At 38.8% G+C, this 23,784-nt stretch overlaps 1 protein-coding gene across 3 annotated transcripts in view; it reads right to left on the reverse strand.

The window, feature by feature from the left end:
• The window catches only part of TMEM164 (transmembrane protein 164), a 247,122-nt gene that overhangs the window by 138,972 nt on the left and 84,366 nt on the right, over positions 1 to 23,784 (reverse strand). For all 3 annotated transcript variants that reach the window (XM_075538894.1, XM_075538895.1, XM_075538893.1), the window contains one exon: positions 4,316 to 4,365. In XM_075538894.1, coding sequence (XP_075395009.1) covers positions 4,316 to 4,365 — 50 coding nt within the window. The remainder of the gene's footprint in view (positions 1 to 4,315; positions 4,366 to 23,784) is intronic.

A 23,784-nucleotide genomic window follows, 5' to 3' on the forward strand; every position in this document is an offset into this window, starting at 1 on the left:
TTCAGGGAAAAATGTAATTAAAAGGAAATGGGAGTTTTTACTTGAACATGTGAGGCCCCTTCATGTGTGTATGTATGCATGTATGGAGCCCTGACAGTGCAATGGTTAAGCCCTCTGCTGCTAGTCAAAGAGTTAGTGTTTCAAGTCTACCAGCCACTCCACAGAAAACACAGGGAGCCCAGAAAACCCTAAAGGGCAACTCTATACTGTTACATGGGGTTCCTATGAGTCAACATCAACTTGATGGTGCACAACAGCAAGAAGATGTAAAACATAGAGATGGGCTGGCACTTCTTAACCAAGGCTGGAAATCCTGAAGTCAAAATGAAGAGTCCTATTTGGATATATAAAATATTTTTCAAAGTACATGGAAAATAAACCACAAGCAAATCCAGTAGATAAACAAATATTTGGTTAAGATAATTGTAACAATGGTGGTAGACCAATTATCAATATCTAAGATACACAGAGTTGTTACAAATGTGGAAAAATTTAAACAACACGGAGGAATTAAGCAGATGCTATATATAGGCAATTCAGGAAGACCAAATTTAATTGGACAAAAAATAAACCACATATGAAATAATACTGAAATTTACTACTAGTAATAAAAATATACATGTTAAGTTGTTAAATTTTAAAAAGAACCATAATAACTACTGCCAGTATATAAATATCTATATACACACACACACATTTCTGGACGGTGTTTCATTCTACTTTGCATTGGGTAACCATAAGTCAGGGATAACAGTGACACACACACACAGAGCCCTGTTTGGATAAGCATTGGGTTAATAACCACAAGGCCGATGGTTCAAATCCAATAGACACTGCAGGAAAAAGATGAGGCTGTCTGCTCCTGTAAAGATTTACAGTGCCTTGGGAAACTCTCTATAGGGTAGCTATGAATGGAAATCAACTCGAAGGCAGTGGATTTTATATTTTGTATTTGCTAGGGGGTGCCCCCCCTCAAACGGAATTCCCACCCATCTCCAAAGCTATGTATATAAATTTTTTTTTACAAAACTACCTTATCACCTTCAAAATGCTCTCCATTACATTTAATACATTGGTCAAAGCTGTGATTCCATTCTTAGAAACATTTTTCAAACTCATCTGTTTGAATGGCTGACAGCACCTCCCTCATTTTTTTTTCACCTCTTCTTTTTTTATTTTTGTTGGTTTTTTTCTTCTTCACCTCTTCTATATCGTCACCAAATTGCTGTACTTTCATGTCCCTTTTCATTCGTGGAAAGGAAAAGAAGTGACACGGAGCGAGGTCAGGTGAGTTAGGCACATAGTGCAAGAGAGCCATGCTGGTTTTTGCCAAAAACTGGCACACTGAGATGGCTGCGTAAGCAGGTGCATTGCTGTAGTGTCAAAACCAGTCCCCCATCTGCCACAAATCAGGCCTTTTTTGTCGCACGCTGTTACACTATCTTTTTAGAACCTCTAAATAGAAAGCTTGATTAACAGTCTGATCTGGTGGAATGAACTCCAAATGCACTATCTCCCTCACATCACATCCAGTTTTTGTGGGGGTGGCACCCCCTTGTATACATGTACGTGCGTATAATTGTTCATTGAAAGCACCAGTATGTAAGGGTCTATGTCCAATGATACATTTCAGCATTTATTGTATTGATAGAAAGGAGCCTGTGTTGCTGTTGGGTAAGCATTGATTGCTAACCATAAAGTACAAACCCACCAGTCAATCTGCAGGAGAAAGAGGAGGATGTCTGCTCAAAACAAAAATCTATGAAAATTTATCAAGCCTCAGAAACCCTATATAGAATCGTTATGCGACAGAATTATTCAATAGCAATAAGTGAGTAGGGGGTGTTAGCTACAGAAATCTGGAAATATAAATACAAAAATACTCAATAATAGAAGAATTTCTAAATAACTAAATTACTGTCATCCATGAAATATTTTGTAATCTGTCAAAAGAGTTAACAGCTATACTATCACTGATTTCTATGAAATATTGTTGAACGAGAAAAGCAAGATATATTAAAAGTAGACAAAAGAAACCTATTTTTCTAAAACAACAATGACTAAGAACACAAAAATTCCAAAACTCTATGTGTGAACTTTAATATGTGTGTATGTACATATCCATTTATGTATGTACTTATATTTATATAAGCATATGTCTACTACAAACTCACTGCTACCAACTCAATTCTGATTCATATGGACCCTATAGGACAGGGTAGAACTGCCCCTGTGGGTTTCCGATACTGTAACTGTCTATGGGAATAGAAAGCCTTGTCTTTCTCACATATAAGAACATGTATATACGTATGTATGTATAATTAAATGACCATGAAGAAAAATATGAAAGAATACATACTGGTCTGGTAATATGCAGGAATCTGTGGGAAAGGTAGAGCAAGGACACAAATAGGAAGAGAAAAAAATGGTAACACTAGAAAATCAGAAACTCAATTTCAGCAAATGTGCTAGAATAATTTCAGAAAAGGCTAATGGGAATGATTGCAGAACATAATGATTATCATCAGTGTCACTGCATTATACATGTGAAAAAATACAATAAATACATGTTTTATTACACCTATACAATTTACCACCAAAATTTTCAGCAATAATTTTTTCCAGCAATAATTTTACATGCTTATGCAGCTATATAAATATCTAAGTCAATTAAACTGGGAAAACATACGATGAGAAAACAAAAATTACTCCATATGCTTTCTGATCATCACCAAAAAAGAAAGAAGAAGATAGAAAATTGCCTAAAATGATCTCTTAGAGTTGGATTATGGGCAATCACTAGTTTCTTCTTTATGTGCTTCTGTATTTCCTAAAATGGATATTGTTACTTTCATTATGATGAAATAAAATCCATAAATGTTACTCTAAAAACATTACACTGAATCATTGAGCTCATTTTGGAAAATCAAGGAAGGAAAACAAGGTTAAATACCCCTTCCCTTTAGGAGTTGTTCAAGTAAGAAATATATGAAATCAGGATCCATTATCCATCACCCAGCAGAAACATTCTCACCTAAGGCAAGAGACTTAAATGGCTATTCGGAAGCAGCAAATGGGGTATCCCCATCCTACCCCTAACACTTTAATGACTTAAGTAAATCAGAAAGCCATTTACACTACTCTCAATTATCCAAGGTTCTGCTAGGCTCCTAGCTTCCTGTTCTCTCCCTCTGGCTAGCTGCCATTTCACTGCTCATGAACAGCTCTAAAATGCGGGCCACAGAAAGGGAGGAAGGGATGAAATTAATTCTACAGATTTAGCTTATCATTAACAACTCTAATAAAAGATTTGATAAGTGAGAAGGTCAAATCTCACATTTAAAATAAGGCTTCTAGGGCTCATAGCAATTTCATTTAAGCAAATTTGCCTTTCAGATACACATGATTTGCCTCCAATATACATTGATGGATTTGATGCTGGCTATTTTTAAGAAAAGAAGCCTTGGTAGGGTAAACGGTTGTGTTCAGCTTCTCAACCAAAGGTTAGTCGTTCAAATCCACCCATAAGCTTCACGTGTGAAACTCTAATGACCCAAACTTCTGCCATAAAGATGAAACTCCAAACCAAATTCATTGACATGAAACGGACTCCGACTCGTAGTGACTGTGCAGGACAAAGCAGAATTGCCCGTGTGGGTTTCAGAGGCTGTGAATTTTTACAGGAGCAGTCAGCTTCATCTTGCTCCCACAGAGTGGCTTGGGAGTTTGAACTGTTGACCTTGAGGTCGGGAGTCTAATCTGTAACCAGTTATACCACCAGGGCTTGAAAACACTATGGGGCAGTTCTACTCTACAACACATGGGTTCATCATGAGTTGGAATCAAACAGCATTTTGAAGAAAAGTCAAGGCTTTTAATAAAATAATATTGTTCTATCCCCGTGTGTGTGTGTGTGTGTGTGTGTGTGTGTGTGTGTGTCTGTGTGTGTGTCGTTCAGAGGGAAGAGCTAAATCCTCACTACAGCAATAGGATCACAATGAAAAGATCCTTGAGAAGAGGGAAGTTGTCTATCCCCTATTATGTTCTGCAGAAAAACTCTGGGACAGCAACCTTCCATGGATTTGCTTAAAGGGTATGTTTAAGGGTTTGACAACATACAGATCTTTAAATACAACATTGCTGTTTCATGGGACTTTTAAAGATGTTTGTCCCTGGGAAAAGACCAGAGAAGATGCAGTTTCTTGGGGTTACCAAGGTGTTCACAACAATGTCCTCATCATTCTTTGTTAGCAGTCTGTATAGCAATGACAAAAGAGCAAAAAAGAAAACACACAAAAAAACAATTTTCCCTTACTTGAATACAACGATCGCTCCTCGACATGGAGGGCAGGCCAGGAGAAAGATCTGCAATTGAAAAAGAAGTATGGTTATCAAAAGAAATACGGGACACAGGGAGTCTGTGTTATTTCAACATTTGAGGGAAAATTACTTTAATTGTGAAAACTCAACACAAAAAGGAAATATAAAAATTATAAAGGTAAGGAGGGAGTTTTCCAACATATGTTTAGAATTGCATAAGCTCATGTACTGTGTGTGTGTGTGTGTGTGTGTGTGTAATAAGGAGCCCTGGTGGCATAGTTGCTACAAGTTGGGCTACCAACCACAAGCTCAGTTCGAAACCACCAGCTGCTTCTTGGGAGAAAGACAAGGCTTTCTACTCCCCAAGAGTTAAACTCACTGCCATTAAATCAATGCCAACTTTGTGAGTTCCCAAGACTGTAACTCTATATGGGAATAGAAAGCCCTATCTTTCTCCTGCACAGCAGAAAACTATTGACCTTATGGATTGCAGTCCAACAATAACCACTACACTACCAGCACTCACCCACTGGGGTAGTTCTAGTCTGTCCTATGGGGTTACTATGAACCAGAATCAACTTCATGGCAATCAGTTTGGGGTTTGTATTTTTGTTTGTTTTGAGTTTGTATGTGTGTGTATGTGCATACATGGATCTATCTGTATATGAGGTGGCTTGAAAATTTTGTGCAAAGTAGGAATTAAAAGATAATGGAATTCTCCCACACACTTTTGGAAGCTCCCCTCATGCGTGTGGTTTGTGGGCACTCCTGTGTATTTGGGTACGTCTGTGTATGTGCCATACATAGAGACACAGAAAAATATAAGGGATGTATTCGATGGGTAGCTTATGGAGGAAACTTTTAATAAGCAGAATCTCAAAGATTATTCATAGGCCCCATTATAGACTGAATTATGTTCCCAGAGAATGTGTTCTAAATCCTAACTTCTTGGCTGGTAGTAATAATCCCATTTGGGAATGGGTCCTCTTTGTTATGTTAATGAGGTGGGGTTAGTATCCAGTGTATCTTGTACTTTGGAGGGATGTGTTATCTGGATAGACCAGTCCCCAGAGAAGGGCACATGCTTGAGAAAAAAAGAGGAAGACCCTCGCCAGGTGAATTGACACAGTGGCTGCAACAAGTGGTCTCAATGGTCAGAACACACTGTGAGGAGTGGGCACAGGGTCCCTTCTATTGTTCACAGGGTCGCTAGGAGTCAGAACTGACTCACTGGCACCTAACAACAATCCTTTGGAAGAGATTAAAAAAGGTTCAAGAGAACAGAGATAGGAGAGTCACATGAAACTCACCTAGAAATCGGAGCTCAAAAGACAAGGGCTTTTCTCCAGGGTGGGGAGGGAAAGCCTTCTCCTAAAGCTGGCACCCTGGAGTCAGATTTCTAGCCTCTTCAGTTGTGTGACAATACAATTCTGTTTCCGAAGTCACCCACTTGGGGTGGTTGGATCATGACAGCACTAGGTAAATAAGCAGCACCAGAGAACTTTCAGTCCCTGGAACACTTCCTCTTGACTTAGAGCATGGGTTAATTTGACTCAGTCTTTCACCGCTTCAACTTCAATATGATACAAATGGCCAATCTCAGAAGCTTTGAGCCAAGGGCAAGTGAAAATAGATTCTGAGCATGGGACACATACACAAATGGCTTCTGGTTTGCTTCTTGTGAGGGAAGGTAGGGTTTATCAAGGTCCAGTATTGCCAGATGTAGCAACTAAAAAGACAGGCTTTGCAGTTAAATTGGATTTCAGATGGTGTATAATTTAGTATACATGTGTTCTAATTATTGTAAGGCATTCTTATACCAAATGAAAATTCACTGTTTATCTGAAATTCCAATATAACTGGGTGTCCTATTTTTATCAATGCAGCCACTCCAAGTTTCAAACCTCTTTTTGATTGATGGGTTTGTTTCTAAAAAGTCTGGGTGCTTCTGCTCTTCTACTTTCCTCCCAGGGCAAATGAAACCAGAACTTGGGCTTTCTAAGAGACACATCAATTCCATGCTTCTGGGTGTGACGTAGACCAGGATTAAAAGCCTGCAGTGGTGGCAGTTTGGCCTTTATCCACGCAGCAGTTTTCAAGTATCAGGGGGCACAGAGAAGTCCCTGGTGAACTAGTTGCCCATACAAGTTTCCTGGGCTCTCCGATTAGGAATTCTCTATGACGCAAAGCTCAGGAATCTGATTGCTTAACATGACCCCAGGAGATTCTATCACAGGCAGCCATATAAAGAATGTTTGAACTATCTGAACTACTGTCAGAGCACTGCTGGCCCTGTGGGTTTGACACTGGGCTGCTAACCACATGGTGGGTGATTCACAATCACTAGCAGTTCTGGGAAGAAGATGAGGCTATCTGTTCCCGTAGACACGCAGTCTTAGAAACCCTAAATATTAGATTGCTAAGAGTCACAGTGACAGAGGATATTAGGGGTCAGGACTGTCATGGGTGTTAGTTGCCTTCAAGCTGATTGTGACCTGTGACAACTCATGTGCAGAAGAGAACAGCCCCACTGCATTTTCAAGGCTATGACCTTTCAGAAGCAGCTCAACATATCTGTCTTCCAGGACTCCTCTCAAACTCAAAAAGACTCACTGCCATCCAGTCGCTTCCCAAGCCATAGTAGAACTGCCCCTGTGGGTTTCTGAGATTCTAAATCTTTTCAGGCATATGCAGCCTCATACAGAAAGATTTATAGATTCAAACCGTTGACTTTGTGGTCAGGAAGGCAGTTCTGAATGGGTTCAAATCACCAACCTTCGTCGGGAATTGAGAAGTCACAATGGAATGAAACTCATGTTGGTAGAGTCCTGCCAACTGCAGTCATTTAATGGAATTGTTTAGAGAGCATAGATGCACTGCACTACCTTGTTGAGAACTTTTATTAACATATATTTGATCTGTTATATGGGCTGTAAGCCTTGTCATGTATGTGTTCTCAGTTTGTTTTGCAGGAAGGAGGAAGAACAACATCTCTATAAGGAAAGACACCTACTTGAATCCCTGCCCAGAAGAAGAGAAAGAAAAATGGAAGAATCTTGAAAAAAAATGTCCAGGAGTCCAACACCAGCACTCTATCCAAGAACCCATCCGAAGAAATATTCATTGTGAATAAGTCTCTACCTCTACCCCATTGAAGCAGTTTGGTGAAAAGCACAAAACCAGTGAAAATTACCAATCTACAAATCTTACCTGTAATTCCACCTCACCCCCAAAAAACTCTAAAAACTTAATTTCTCCACCCCAAAAGCCAATTTGGAAACAAAACCTGTCTAGCGCTGATGTGAGGCTATTCACAGATTTTATTTACTCCACTTACAGCAAAGATAGTTTTGATAGAAATCATGTTACGTGATTATGGGAGGCTGCTGCCCCAGGCCTCACTGGGAGTACATGTAAAGCACACTAGAGGTATTAAATCACCTCTCTATAATCCCAAATATTCTGATTTCTAAAATACATCTGGCCAAATTGTTTTAGATAAGGATTGTAGGCTTAAAATTTCAATCATATAAATGAGTTTATCCCTGCTCCCCACCCCATCCCTAAGGAGCTGGTATTCTTTACCACTGATCTAGCAGTAAAATTACTCACCTTACACAAGGGACCAGAGTGAAGACTGCACATTTACCCAGCATCAGGCTCATCAAAGGCTACTCATTTGCTTCAGTACAGAAAGAATAGACTGCTCCCACACAACCACCCAATTACCCAAGAAAGCTCCACAGTACCGCTCTCTGGAGTCATCAAAGAGCCATGAGTTTCTGGATTACTCAAAGCACCTCCAACATGCTAGATAGAGAAGTACAATACAGCACAGGGCCCCACAGTTAACTCCTGCTTTTCTATACCTACAGTCAAAAGAGGATGAGAAGATCTTGGAGGCAAATTTCCCCATAACTGCTCCATTTGGCTCATTCTGATCTACAAAAATACTAAGTCAGAAACTTAGAAATCACTAAAAGGAGCAAATCTTCAGTTCCCATCCTATAAAGTAAGTGGCTTATATTATCTTCCACCAGTCATAGATCCAACTTCCTTTGAGGCTTGACTCTAAATTGATTCTCCATTAGCTCCTTTCATGAGACCAAGCCATCCCAAGCAACATTTGGTGTTTCTCATCTTTAAAGCCATCTTTAAATCAGATATTTGTAGACATGTCAAATCAGCAGATTTTGGAGGGTAGGAGGGAACCCACACATTCATTATATTCTATTTCCAGCAATCGTATGGCCTCCCCTTCAGCAACTTCAAAGATCTATAACCTTGAAACTCTACTCCGGCATGCTTAAGCCATATCCCTATGAGTACCACTAACCAAAGGAGTCACAGGAAAATAGCATTTGAATTCATCAGAGGCCCAAGGACCAATGAGTCACAAGGGCCCTCAGCCTTGGCCCCTTGGAAGAGAGAACACTGGAAATATAGTTTCCACCAAACTCCAAATTTTGGTAGCATGTGTTTGAGACAAGCAAATAGAAAGATAACTGTTGATTCAGTTCCAAATAGAATGGTAAGAGGGGGTACTTGGAAATGCACGCAAGAACTAAAGGAAGATGAGGAAGCATCTGAATATATCCTAGCACCCACATCTCATTTTGTATCCATGCTGAATTCTGCCCAGCTCAGCACCCCAAGAAAAGAGCAGTAGCATATAAAGAAGTGTTACAAAGTAGGTCCCATTCTCCCATCACTTGTTGAGCTAGGCATGGCTGTGCAATTAATCCCCATGTTACAGATAAAGAAATTGCGGACAAAGGTGCTGACCGGTTCTCTGACAAGAATCCAGATTCTCTACCTCCTTCAATGCACTTTTCACGTCAAATTTGACACAATGCAGGCACCAGGGGGCTTCCTTTCTTTAGACTCTTGCCCTATCCCTTGATCCCAATGTTACCCCAAGAGTCACCTGAATAGTTCCACACTTGTGACCTCAAAAAGCTTACAAGATCTATTGCCTACAATGTGAGACACTTCAAAACACAAAGGAACAGGAGAAAAAATTACATTTACACAATTGGTTTCAGAGTACCAGCTCCAACTTGTCTCATCCCTAGGTGTGGTGAACTCTTGCATCCTTGAATCCTTACATCGAAGTCTTCACAGCTGGTTTGGATGGAAAATAACTCTCTCAGCTTCCCCAGGAAATTCCCTGGACTGCTCCAAAGTCCTCCTGCCCAGAAACCTGCAAATTCAACTCTTTCCTAAGCATCACAACTAGGTACACTGATGCTGTCCCAATTCATCCTCTGATTGTGAGCTACTCCTCAGGTTCCAGGCTCCCAAATCTTCCCTGCTCAATCTCTCAGACACGACTGCTTTCTGTTCCTGTCCCCAAAGTCTTATCAGTTCATTGTTATCACTACTCAGCTCCATCCCAACATTACATTGCAGAAGCATAATATTTATAGCACCTATAGAAGACAGTGTTGATAACAAGAGGAAGTGTTAGTGCCACAGGAAATATGAGGACCAAATGAAACACAACTTTCCTCTAGTTCTTAAATGCTTCCTTCTCCCCACCCACTATCATGATCCCGATTCTACCTTACAAATCTGGCTAGACCAGAGGATGTACATAGGTACAGAGAGCTACTGGAAACACAGGGAATCCTGGACAGATGACTCCTTCAGGACCAGTGGTGAGAGTGGCGATGCCTGGAGGGTGGAGAGAATGTGAGGTAGAAAGGGGGAACTGATTACAAGAATCAACTTAGAGCCTCCTCAACTTATAGGGACAGCAGAGAAGGGGGCAGGGGGAGACATTAGACAGTGTAATATATGACAAAATAATGATTATTTATGAATGATGAAGGTTCATGAGGTAGGGGGCAATGGGGAGGGAGGGGGAAAATGAGCAGCAGATATTAAGGGCTCAGGTAGAAGGCAAATGATTTGGGAATGATGATGGCAGCAAATGTGCATGTGTTCTTGACACAACGGATGTATGTATGGATTGTGATGGGAATTGTATGAGCCCCAATAAAATGATTAAATTTTTTTATTGTTTTAAAGAATTATAGAGGTGTGAAAATGGTGCTGGGGCTAGCACACAACTTTACCAGGTCCAGCCATCTAGGTATGGTTCTCCTGACTCCACCACCTACAATGGCACACAGCTATTTGGAGATTTCTAAGGACAATAGTTCATATTAATTCTCCACGAAAGATTAATTTCCTGGGTTGCCAAGGTCTGTCCTAAAATTCTATTCACTAATGTTCATATGCCCAGACCCTCATTTCTCCCTGGATCATAGAAATAGTCTGTTCTGGGATTTTCTAGGTCTAAATAAAGGCAGGTACATATATGTGTGTGTGTGTGTGTGTGTGTGTGTATACACACACACACACAGATATATATGAAGATGGTGAAATAGATCTATGTGCATATATTTATAGACCTAGTATTAAGGTAGCAGATGGACATTGGGCCTCCACTCAAGTACTCCCTCAATGCAAGAATACTTTGTTCTATTAAACTGGCATTCCATGATGCTCACTTTCCCCACACAATCGCTGAAGACAATGCAGGCTCATAAGCAAATATGGCGAAGAAAGCTGATAGTGCCCAGCTATCAAATGATATGGCATCTGGGATCTTAAAGGTTTGAAGATAAATCAGCAGCCAGCTAGCACAGAAGCAACAAAACCCACATGGAAGAAGCATACCAGCCTGTGTGATCATGAGGTGCCAAAGGGATCAGGTATCAGGCATCAAAGAACAAAATCTCATATCACTGTGCGCTCACCTTCCCCATATGATTGCTGAAGACAAATGTGTGCAAAAGCAAAAGTGGTGAACAAAGCTGATGGTGCCTGGCTACAAAAGATATAGCACGGGGGGTCTTAAAGGCTTGAAAGTAAACAAGCAGCCAGCCATCTAGGTCAGAAACAACAAAGCCCACACGGAAGAGCACACCAGCCTTTGTGATCACAAGGTATCAAAGGGATCAGGTATCAGGCACCAAAGAACAAAAAAATCAAATCATTGTGAATGAGGCGGAGTGCAGATTGGGGACCCAAGACCCATCTGTAGGCAACTGGACATACCCTTACAGAAGGGTAGCAGAGAGGAGATAAGCCAGTGTGCAGTGTAGCAATGAAGAAACATACAATTTTCCTCTTCTTCCTAAATGCTTCCCCTACCCCATCCCACTATCAAGATCCCAATCCTACCTTACAAATCCGGCTAAGACCAGAGGATGTACACTGGTACAGATAGGAACTAGAAACACAGGGAATCCAGGACAGATGATACCCTCAGGGCCAGTGCTGACAGTGGCAATACCGGGAGGGTGGAGGAAAGATGGAGTAGAAAGGGGGAATGGATTACAAGGATCTACATATAACCTCTTCCTTGGGCGACAGACAACAGAAAAGTGGGTGAAGGGAGACATTGGACAGTGTAAGGTATGACAAAATAATAATAATTTATAAATTATCAGGGGTTCATGAGGGAGCGAGGAAGGAAAAATATGAGGATCTGATACCAAGGGTTCAAGTAGAAAGCAAATGTTTTGAAAATGAGGAGGGGAACAAATGTACAAATGTCCTTGACAGAATGGATGGATTTATGGATTGTGATAAGAGTTGTAAGAGCCCCCAATAAAATTATTTTTTAAAAGCGAAGAAATAGTCTGCTCACTAATCTCTTGACCGTCAAGAACAATGTAGCCAGTCTTCTCTGCCATTAAAAAATCCTTCATTGGCTTGCTAATAGTTACAGAAAGAGTCCAAGTGCCTTGGTAGGCAAACAAGTTCATCTCTGCTCTGAAGTTCACTTACCTCTCCAGCATGGTAACCTGAACCTACGAGGATAAGTCAAAAAGCATTGCTACTACTCGGGTTCCAGTGCATACATGCACAGGTTTACAACCAACAAAATGTGGCTAAAAACTGTCTGTGATCAGTGCAGATAAGCTCTCTCTCATTCATACACTTGTTTTAGTCTCAATATGGTACCATGGGGAAATGATTTTGAAGTCAAGGCTAATATCAATTATTTTACCAAAACTCACATGGACATTTTCAAAAATCATTGGGACTTTCCAAAAAGCTTAAGGTAATACTTTGCCCGTTTCAAAAAATTCCAGTTGTAAATGGATAAAGTATTTTAAGGAAGGTTGGGAATACCTGAAAGATAAACCAAGAGAGGAAAGACCACCAGCCTGACAAATTAAGAAATGGTGGCTTAACCCATGGAGGATTACCAGTGTAGTGATAGCTATTGAGGTTGGGATATAATGTGGTTTGGGCATTTTCAATTTTATGAGAACAACATAGCCTCCACAAATTTTCACTCGGTTTGATTGTTGTCAAAAGTATTGAGAAGATCAAAGGTAATAAAGATGATTTTATAGAACTAATTGTAACCAAGGATGACTCCTGGGTTGACCAACACAATCTAGAGAGCAAGGTACAATGAAAATGGTGTTGTTGCTGTGGAGATCTGCTGGGCCATTTCATATTAGAGAAGTCTACTCAGAGGGTATGATCACTGGTTTGGGGTGATTCAAAAAATCAGACTTCCTTGAAGGATCGAGGATGATCGTGGGACTTGTTAGAAACAAGTGGTAAGAAAATGGAAAACTGCGTTGGTGAGAAATGGGTTGGGAAAGCTGACCTGTGGATCATTTTCCATCAGGGCAAAGCACCCACTCAATTCATCAAAGGTAACATGGGCTGTCTTACAATAATTTCATTGTGAAACCTTCCCCCCTTGACCCTACAGTCGTGATCTTGCCCCCTCCAACTTCTTTTTGATCACCAAACTCAATGAACATTAAAAAGTACGTGATTTGAGTCTCACTCGAGGATACCCAAACTGCCATTTTTGATGTCATGCAAACGGAAGAACACAAAATTTTTTGGAGAAGGATTAGAGCTGGAAAACGTCACCTTCACAAGTGGATAGCCCAATGAGATGCAATCAATTACTTACTATGGCCATTCAAGTCATAATCCCTTTTGTGATGAATTATAAATTCTAGCCTCTATACCTGTGGTCATTTTAGAGGGAGTTTTCTATTATCCTAATAGACCAAGAGTTAGTCTCTATTATCCTAAATAAGGGATGCATTTTGAGTCTCTACTTTACTACTCAATCATCACCCTTTGTTTCCTGGAGGTACGGTGTGCAAAAAGAAAATACCACACTTCCATTAAAGCCTTATTATTATTTTTGCCCTTGTTGTTATTACCTACCCTTCCTGATTAAACAAGGATACCTCCTTTAACTTTTCGACATTTTCACTTCTGGCCCTGGCTTGCTTCTGCCTGATGCTTGGTTCTTCATACTTGAGTTGGGGGCTAACACCTGGCCTGATTTTACCAGCTTCTGTAGCCTTTTGGACTAGGAGTATCCTCTAAACCAGAGGTCCTCAAACTATGGCCCGCGGGCCACATGCGACCCACCGAGGGTATTTATCCAGGACGCCAGGCGTTTTTGCCCTGTTTTGTTTTTTACTTCAAAATAAGATATGTACACTGTGCATAGGAATTTGCTCATAGTTTTCTTTTTGACCACAGTCCAGCCCTCCAACAGGTCTGAGGGACAGTGAACTGGCCCCATTTAAAAAGTTTGAGGACCCCTGCTATAAACCAGTGGTTCTCAACCTTCCTAATGCCGCAACCCTTTAATATAGTTCCTCATGTGGTGGTGACCCCCCCAATCATAAAATTATTTGCATTGCTACTTCTTAACTGTAATTTTGCTATTGTTATGAATCGGGCAACCCCTGTAAAAGGGTCATTCGACTCTCAAAGGGGTGGCAACCCACAAGTTGAGAACCACTGCTCTAAGAAGACATCTGAACTTTGAATTTGAGACTTACTGCACCCACACCCCTGTGAACCATTTTCCTTCATACTTCATGAGTTCTGTGAGATGTTGCAACTAGTTGCAGAATCCTAGGACATGAGAGACTGTAATAAGGGGAAAGTGCTAGTTGCTATCAGGGATACTAGAGAGGAAAAGTGTGACATTTAGAACATCTTAAATTCCTATCTCCTTGGGCCTAAGTCCTGCCCCCCCAAAAAACAAACAAACACCTCACTTTTATCAAATTGATTCCAATTCATGGTGACTTTATAAGGCTGCAAATCATTTTGACAACAGAAAGTTCCATCTCTCTCTCCTGGAGCAGCTGGTTATGGTGTCAAATTGCTGCCCTTGCAGTCCCGTGCATAACCCACTATGCCACTACGGCTCCTTTTCTTGGAACGAGTCTTGTATTAATTTTTCTGAAAGAAATTATTTCCACAACCTAGATGGATGGTATGTCAAGAAACAATAGCTTCACATTTTGACATTTTGCTTAAAAGAAGAGTTTTTAGTTTAAAGATTCTACAGCAATACTTTTTGATAACCCTCATATTTAGTGGCAAGAAACACACTTCTAGACTCTCATTTTTAAATGGTTTCACTTAATTCAATGATAATGAATGCATAATAATTTATTCAACCAATCCCATTCTGTTGTTGTTGTTCTTAGGTGCCATTGAGTCAGTTCCAACCCATAGTGACCCTGTGCAAAACAGAATGAAACACTGCCTGGCCTACACCATCCTCACAATTGACAATTGTTCCTTTGCCTGAGCCCACTGTTAGAGCCACTGTATCTCTCCATCTCCATGCGGGCCTTCCTCTCTTTTTCACTGCCCTCCACTTTAACAAGCATGATTTATTTCTCTAGGGACTGGTCTGTCCTGACAACATGCCCTAAGTATGCACTGTGACATGGGTAAATTCCTTACTCAACCTAACCACTGTCACCCAGTCAATTCTGATTCATAGTAATCTAGTATATTATTTCAGAAGCTATAAAAATCTTTACAGGATCAGATGGCCTCATCCTTCTCCCAGGGAGTGGTTGGTGGATTTGAACTGCTGAGCATGCAGTCCATCGCTTATCTGACAGCATCACCAGGTCTCCTAAGTTTACATTTATAGGAGACATTCTAAATAAAACAATATTTTTTCTTAAAACCTTTATTTTCCTTAAGGCATTTTGATGCATAAATCCAAATGCTAAAATGTCTTCTAGAAAAGTTATTTGAATCCAAACATTAGGGAATATAGAAAAACTATGTATACCTCTATCAGCAACAAATGAGAATGTATTTTCTGGTAAAAGTCTGATAAATTATCATTTGGTAACTATAGTTTGTTTGAAAGGTAATATACATACCCAACTTCTCATTTGAATTTCTATGTCTCAGAATACCCAAAACAAACTATTTTCTAATATGTTTATTGGCTAGTTATATTGCTTCTTTTGTGATGTGACCATCTGTGAGTTTTGCCTATTTTTAATTGGGGTATTCTTCATCTAATTTTGTTAGAAAAGCTATTTATATGTTAATGATATTTAATACACGGTATTTAGCATATCCACCACCTGTCTGTCAGCTTGTCAAACTGGGGTGGCTTGTGTATTGGTATGCGGTTGGATACCATGACACTTGTGTTTCCAAAACCAACAGGTTTCAGGGGAGTTTTTCAAACTAAGACAGATGAGAAAGAAAGGTTTGGCAATCTACTTATTAAAAATTGCCATCGAAAATGTTATGGATCACAATATTGCCTAACACAGTGCTGGATGATAAATCCCTTAGGTTGGCAGGTACTCAATATACAACAATGGATGCATGCATAGTCAATCAATCAGGAAGATGGTATGGCAATATTTCATTCTATTATACATGAGGTTGCCATGAATTGGCACTTTTTCCATGCAAGTACCAAAAACATTTGATCTATGTTGAAACTATTTGTGCCACTTTGTCACTGTATTGTTTTTGCTTACAGTAGTATTATGGTGCGCAGAAGCTTCCTTATTTTTAGGTAATCAGGTGTTTTGGTCATTCTTTCCTTGATGGCTTTTTTGCCTTTGATGCCATGCTTTGAAAACATTGTACAACTCTGGGATTATAAACATGCCTGTTGTGTCCTGGTATTTTCCTAATTTTATTTTTGAAATCCAATTCTCCACCATGAAGGAGCTACGCTGTTGTTAACCTTATCCACTATTAGAGAATGGCTTTTTTACCTTTCCTCCTGTGGCTAACTCAAATACAAAAGTGAGCATCGTCTACCCAAAAGGTCTTCCCCAAATTTTGTGGTGGAATGATCATATTCAGTTTCCTTCTTACCTCTTTCTCAGAACTTTCCCTTTTGGACAATATACGTAGCTTACCTTAAGAACACAGGTAAAAACAGAAATAAGAATGCTTACTTGGAGTTGAGCTTTAAAATCAACATACAATAAATTTAAAAGATTGCAAGTTCATTTTAAAGACAGAATGATTCCCAGATTTGAAAGACCAAATTATTATCTACATAAACTAGAACATAAAGAAAGAATACACTGTGGTTAGTCATCGTGATATAGAAAAAAACAAGGTGCAAAGTCATATTTGACAGTGCTCTAAGCACTGTCCAGCAGAGGATTTTGTTCACAAATATCTACTTTTCTAGTCTGATGGTAAATCCTTCCCTTTTAAAGGGATGGAGGCAGGGCAGATAGTGTGGCTGAGTTAAGAATACATTCATATTTTAGAGTGAAGACAGACTTAAGTCTGCCGCTCACTAGGAATGTGACCTTGAATAAAAGATTGGTGGGCTTTTGATCTCTAAGAGAAAGTTAAATTTCATAAGGTTTTTGAATGGCTCAAATGAAATAAAGTAAGAAAAGTAATTGGTACAATATCTAGCACATAGCTAGCCCTCAATATATAATAGCTATAATGTTCTAATTGCAATAGAAGATTGATCCATTCTATGAGCTATATCAGCAACAGTTCCTATTAAACTTCGAACTCACCTAGGTCTACTTTTAATTCCATATTTACATATTAACATTCTGTTACATTATTTGCCTTCCTTTACTAGTTTCCTATGGGGAGAGAATATTTAACCACTCTACACTGTTAATTCATCTGTTAGCTGGGGGGGTTACAGTACTATCTCATAGGGCAGATGAGAGGATTAAATGCATGAAATACTAGGTCCGTGTTTGGCACACAGTAAGAAAAAAATTAATTTAAGTTATTGATAGCATCGTATCTAAATAGAAGACCTTTCTCTTCTTCCATTCATTGAATATCTCAAACAAACCCAAGTCAAATTTTAGTTCCTCCGCAAAGCCTTCACCAAAAATTCCAGGCAACAATTCTGTTTTCTCTAATGTCTTATATAAATCATTTGGTATTTGGATATTACTTCATTTAAGATATTAAATAATTGTAGCTGCACATGGTGTTAGACAATGAGAAACAGGATTAATTATGTCTTTTCCTGCTCACAATTCTGAAATTTGTATTGGTGAGCCACTGAACAAAGTCCCAAACAATCAAACCCTTAAATGATGTTGCTCTAGGCTGCCTTGCCAGATTTATCTCCAACTATGCCTCACGTTTTCACCCTGATTGCGCTTTTACATTTCTTAGATGGAAATAATAATGCATACCTCCAATATTATAATATCTCAACTGTTGTTCCTACAAGAACATCAAGTAGTTTCTGTATGTTCCCACCTAAATGTCACATAGGCACTTAAGACCTAAGATGACTGATTCTGAATTTTTCATCTTCTTTCCCTAACCCCATCCTCATCAGGTGGTCCCTGAACAAAAGTGGATCAGAAGTGATAACTCTCCCTTAAAATAGAATTTAAACTAATGAAGCTTAAAGAAAAGAATGCAGACCCTAGACATCTGACATAAGGCAAAACAACAACTGTTGCAGAACTACTAGCAGATACAAGGCTTGGTAATGAAAGTATGACAAAAAAAAAACACTGACTTCAAGATACTTATTAATTACAAATGAGAAAACAGTAATATTACAGTGGAGAATGTTGGCATCCGTCACTTTACCTAAGGAATCAAGGTTAACATATCCACATCAAGTACCTTTGATATGATGCACAAGAGGAGCACAACATCACTTTAGTGATACTCTTACGGTAAAAAAAAAAGGCAGAATCTCAATATAATCATGAGTGATACTCTACAAAATAATCAGCCACTATTTTTTAAACTATCAGTCACAAAAGACTATGGAATTGACTAAGATTAGAGAAAATTAATGAGACATGGCAACTAAATCCGGCCTGGGAATCCCATATTATATCCTGGAAGAGTAAAAGCGCATTAACAAAATAAAATTTGTAACGGAGTCCATAGTATTATACCAATGATAATTTATTCATTTTGATCACTTTACCAAGGTTATATAGAGATTAATATTTGAAAAAGCCGAATAAAAAATAAAGAGGAATTCTCTGCAATATCGCTGTAACCTTTCTGTAAATGTAGAATCATTCTGAAATTCAAAGTTTACAAGGGGCACTTCTACCCAATAAATTAGTTGATCTTACAACCCTCAAAGATATCTTATATATTCTCTTCTTCAGCTCCCATATCTAGTAAGTCTCTAAAGTCCTGTCATCACTTTGTCTTTTACCATTTTTAACATATCTCAAATCCATCCTCACCATCTATCCTAGTTTAATCCCTGTAATTTTCTTAAAGTACTCCTTCTAAAGGAGCCCTAGTGGCAGACTGTTTAAGAGTTGGGCTACTAACCACAAAAGCAACAGTTCAAAATCATTAGCCATTCCTCAGGAGAAAGATGAGACTTTCTACTCTCAATAAGAGATCAGTCTTGGAAACTCAAAGGGTCAGTTTTCTGCTGTGTCCTATAGGGTCACTATGAGTCAGAAGTGACTCACTGACAGAGAGTTTGGTTTTAGTTTACTCCATCTATAACAAAAAACGTAGCTCACAAACACGGAGAGACAGGTGCTAAGAGACTAGGAAGAACAAGGTAAAAGCTAAGTGAGCCAAATTAAGCAAATCAGTAACCTTCTACACCCCCTAGACTTTGGGTGCTGAAGGGGTGAGACAGACAGATCCGTTATATTGGAGAAGAGAATAGAAAAGGGGCCAAACCAGCCCTGTTTCTCCAAGGATCCTGAGAATTGGAGGGGGTCCAGGCCCACTCCTTCTCAACGTGGCTGGTAATAAAGGTTCCATGTAGAACATTTTTCTTTTCTTTTTTTTTATTTCATCTTTTTTTCTTCCATGAACTTGTTGACCATCAGGGCAGGGCAGCTCACTCCCTCTCATCACTACTTCCTATGGCCTGAGTCTTAATAAAGCAGGCATGGGGCTTCTTTCCTTTTTTCCCCTTAATTCCTAACCCTTAAAGGGTTGCCAGCAACAAATTCCCCACAACTTAGTTGAGAAAAAAGGTACAAGGGCTCTTGGTCACCTATCCACCTCAGTTCTATGCGTTTGAGGGAAGAGCCTACCCAAAATGTGCTACATTCCTCAGTGTTGCTTTGCTTTCCCTCTTCTCCCTTTCTCATATCATTTGAGTCAACTGTCCCCACATAACCCAGCTACCCGTCAAGTCTAACAGCTACACCACAAAGTCATGAAGACAACAATCCATCTCAAGCCACACAAAAACTCAGGAATGGCAGGCACAAACAAATGAACAATACACAGACCCAAAGGACATCCTTGTCGAAGAAAGTCACTGGAACCACCACAAAAATTATTAAGAATGATCGTCAGATACTTTCAATGTATGTAGTAAAAAGATTAAGAGAGTTGTACAAAAATTAATGAAAAATTAGAAACCTTATAACAAACAGAAACTAAGGTCAATACTAAGATAACAGAGTTAGCCAACAGCTTAAAAGGGCAAAGCAGTACAAATGAAGCAATGAAAAGCCAAATTAGTGAGTTTAAAGACAATTCTCTTCAAGTTAATCTACAAGAAGAACAATCAACAAAAAAAGAGAAGAAAAAATTGTCTACAACAAGCCTAAGACTTATGTGGGACACTATCAAGAGAAACAACATACACGTAATTAGGAATCCAGAACAAGAAGTAGCAAAAATGTCCACACAGAAAGTAGTATAATAACTCCTATAAGAAAACTTCCCTAACACCAAAAACGAAGAGAAAATAATTCAAAAATGCTCAAGGAATCTCAAATAAGATAGACACCAACCCCACTTAAAAATCACCACAACATATTGTAGTCAGACTCTCAGATACCAAGGATGAGAGAATCCTGAGAAAACATAGGGGGAGGGGGAGGAAAGTTGCCTGTAAAGGACAACTAATAAGCACAGCTCAAAATTTTCGGCAGAAACCAAGCAGTCAACAAGGCATATACAATCCTGTAAGGAAAAACTTGCCAACCAAAAATCTTATAATGAACAAAATTATCCCTCAAATATGAGGGAAATATTGGGATATTTCCAGTCAAGGAAAAACTAAAAGAATTTGTAAAAACAAGACCAACTTTACAAAAAAATACTAAGGGGAGTCCATTGAACAGAAAATTAACAATAACAGTAGATATAAATCTGAGATCAATATACAAGACAAAATCATCCAAACCGTAAATCCATTTACCACAGTATATAAAATAAAACAAACTTATAAGACAGAAAATATGGAACCAAAGTTATTAGTCACATAAATATAGAGAAGATAGAGAGAAAAGTATAGATACAAAATATTCAGAGGGAGGAAAAGAAAAGTAGTATACAAGAGGGAATAGACTGTCTTAAATTTAAGAATAAAAAAGGTAACCTCAAAAATAGTTTAATCTAGGTGAACAAGCGGCCATCTAGCTCAGAAGCAAATAAGCCCACATGGAAGAAGCACACCGGCCAGTGCGATCACGAGGTGCCAAGGAACCAGGTATAAGGCATCATACAAAAAAAAAAAAAGATATGTGTGTGTATGTATGTGTATATGTATATATGTATGTGTATACATGTATATATATATATCATATTAAATGAAGGGGGAAGTGCAGAGTGGAGACCCAAGGCCCAAATGTCGGCCAATGGAGAGCCCCTCATAGAGGGGTTTAGGAGAGGAGATGGGTTAATTAGGGTGTGAGGTAGTATCGATGAAGAACACAGCTTTCCCCCAGATCCTGGATGCTTCCTCCCCCCAACTACCATGATCCGAATTCTACCTTGCAGGGCTGGATAGGACAGAGGCTGTACACTGGTACATATGAGGGTTGGAGGTACAGGGAATCCAGGGTGGATGATACCTTCAGGACCAAGGGTGTGAGGGACGATGCTGGGAGAGTGGAGGGTGAGTGGGTTGGAAAGGGGGAACTGATTACAAGGATCCACATGTGACCTCTTCCCTGGGAGAGGGACAGCAGAGAAGGGGGGAAGGGAGACTCCAGATACGGCAAGATATGACAAAATAACGATGTATAAATTACCAAGGACATATGAGGGAGGGGGGAATGGGGAGGGAGGGGGGGAAAAAAAGAGGACCTGATGCAAGGGGCTTAAGTGGAGAGCAAATGCCTTGAGAATGATTGGGGCAGGGAATGTATGGATGTGCTTTATACAATTGATGTATGTATATGTATGGATTGTGGTAAGAGTTGTTTGAGTCCCTAATAAAATGTAAAAGAAGAAAAGAGAAAAAAATGATTAGGGCAAAGACTGTACAGATGTGCTTTATACAATTGATGTATGTATATGTATGAACTGTGAAAAGAATTGTATCAGCCCCAGTAAATTGTTAAAAAAAAATAGTTTAATCTCATCAAAAAAGAAAACAAAAAATCTGGAAAGAAAATTAACAGCAAATCAAAAAGGACAATACACAAATAAAAATTAATTCAGCACAGAAATTTATGGACAACAAACAAAACAATTACAACACACACACAGCAACAAGTTGAAACATATCAATAATAAATAATAACACTGAATGCAAATGGATTAAAGATGCCAGTCAAGAGATAGAGAGTAGCAGAGTGGATAAGAAAAGAGGACTCATCAATATGCTGCTTACAAGAAATGCACTGTAGACACAAAGACAAAATTATATTAAAAATTCAAAGATGGAGAAAACATATCAACCCAATAGCAATCAAAAAAGGAATGACATTATTAATCTCTGATAAAACAGACATCAAGGTAAAACCATCATGAGCAACAAAAATGGGCATTACTTAATGATTAAAAGGACAATTGAACAAGAAAACGTAACCATAATAAACATATAAGCATCTAATTAAAGATCCTCAAAATATGACAAACACTTACAGAACTGAAGAGAGAAATATACAGTACTACAATAATAGTAAAAGATTTTAATAGACCACTCTTGAGGGAGGTAAGAATATTTGGAAAGAAGTTCAATAAAGACACAGAACTAAACCACATAATCAATATGAGTCCCAGATATATAGAAACCACTTTACCAAACAACAACACAATATACATTCTTTTCCAGTGCACATGGAATATTTCCTAAAATAGACCTTATGTTAGGCCACAAAGTAAGTCTAAATAAATTTTAAAACATTGAAATATTAAAAACCACTTTATAAGGCTATGATGCTACAAAAGTAGAAATTAATAATAGAAAGATCAAGGAAAAAATCAAATAGAAATGAACAACAGCCTGCTTACAAAACTCTTGGGTGAGTGAAGAAATAAGAAATACCTTAAAATTCCTTCAGACAAATAGAAGGAAAATACAATATACCCAAATCATTGAGACTTAGCAAAACCAGTACTCAGAGGGCAATGTATAGCACTAAACCACACATCCAAAAAAGAACAAACCAGTATCAACCCCTTAACCAAACGTCTTCAACAATTACAAAAACAAAATAAATATTCAGAAACAAGAAGAAAATAAATCAGATTAGAGTAGAATAAGTGAATATGAAACAGAAAAAATTATAGAAAGAAAATCAACAAGAAGTTGATTTTATGAAAACAAAACTGAGAAACTACTAAAAACTTGAAGGAAAAAAGAAGATGCAAATATCAAGAATAAGAAATTAAAAGGGTGACATCAAAACAGGGCCAACTGAAAACAATTTTAAAGATAACAGTAGTATGCAAGATTGTACTACAACAAATTTTTAAACTTACATGCAATGGACACATGTGTAGAAGTGTACTATCTAATTATTGCAGACTGCTAAAGAAAGCATCACAGATCATAGCAACAACAACAAAGTAGATCAAGTCATTAAAAATTCCCACCCTAAAGAAAGTCCAGGACCAGATGGCTTCACCCAGGAATTCTACCAAGTATTCATATTAGACTAAATTACAAACCAAACTCTCTGCATCTATTCCAACTTGTAGAGGGCCTATGGGGCTGGGTAGAATGGCCTCTGTGAGTTTCAGAGACTATAAATTTTTATAAAAGTAGAAAGCTTCATCTTGTTCATGCAGAGTGGCTGTGGCTGGTAGTTTCAAACTGCTAACCTTGCGGTTAGTAGCCCAAGTGTAACCACTAAGCCTCCAGGGCTCCTCTGGATCATAGGAAAGTTAACACCAATTCTACACAATTGATGTATGTATGGGTTGTGGTAAGAGTTGTAAGAGCCCCTAATAAAACGATTAAAGCAAACACAGAAA

This window comes from Tenrec ecaudatus, chromosome X, assembly GCF_050624435.1.
Source record: "Tenrec ecaudatus isolate mTenEca1 chromosome X, mTenEca1.hap1, whole genome shotgun sequence".
Lineage (NCBI taxonomy): Eukaryota > Metazoa > Chordata > Mammalia > Afrosoricida > Tenrecidae > Tenrec > Tenrec ecaudatus.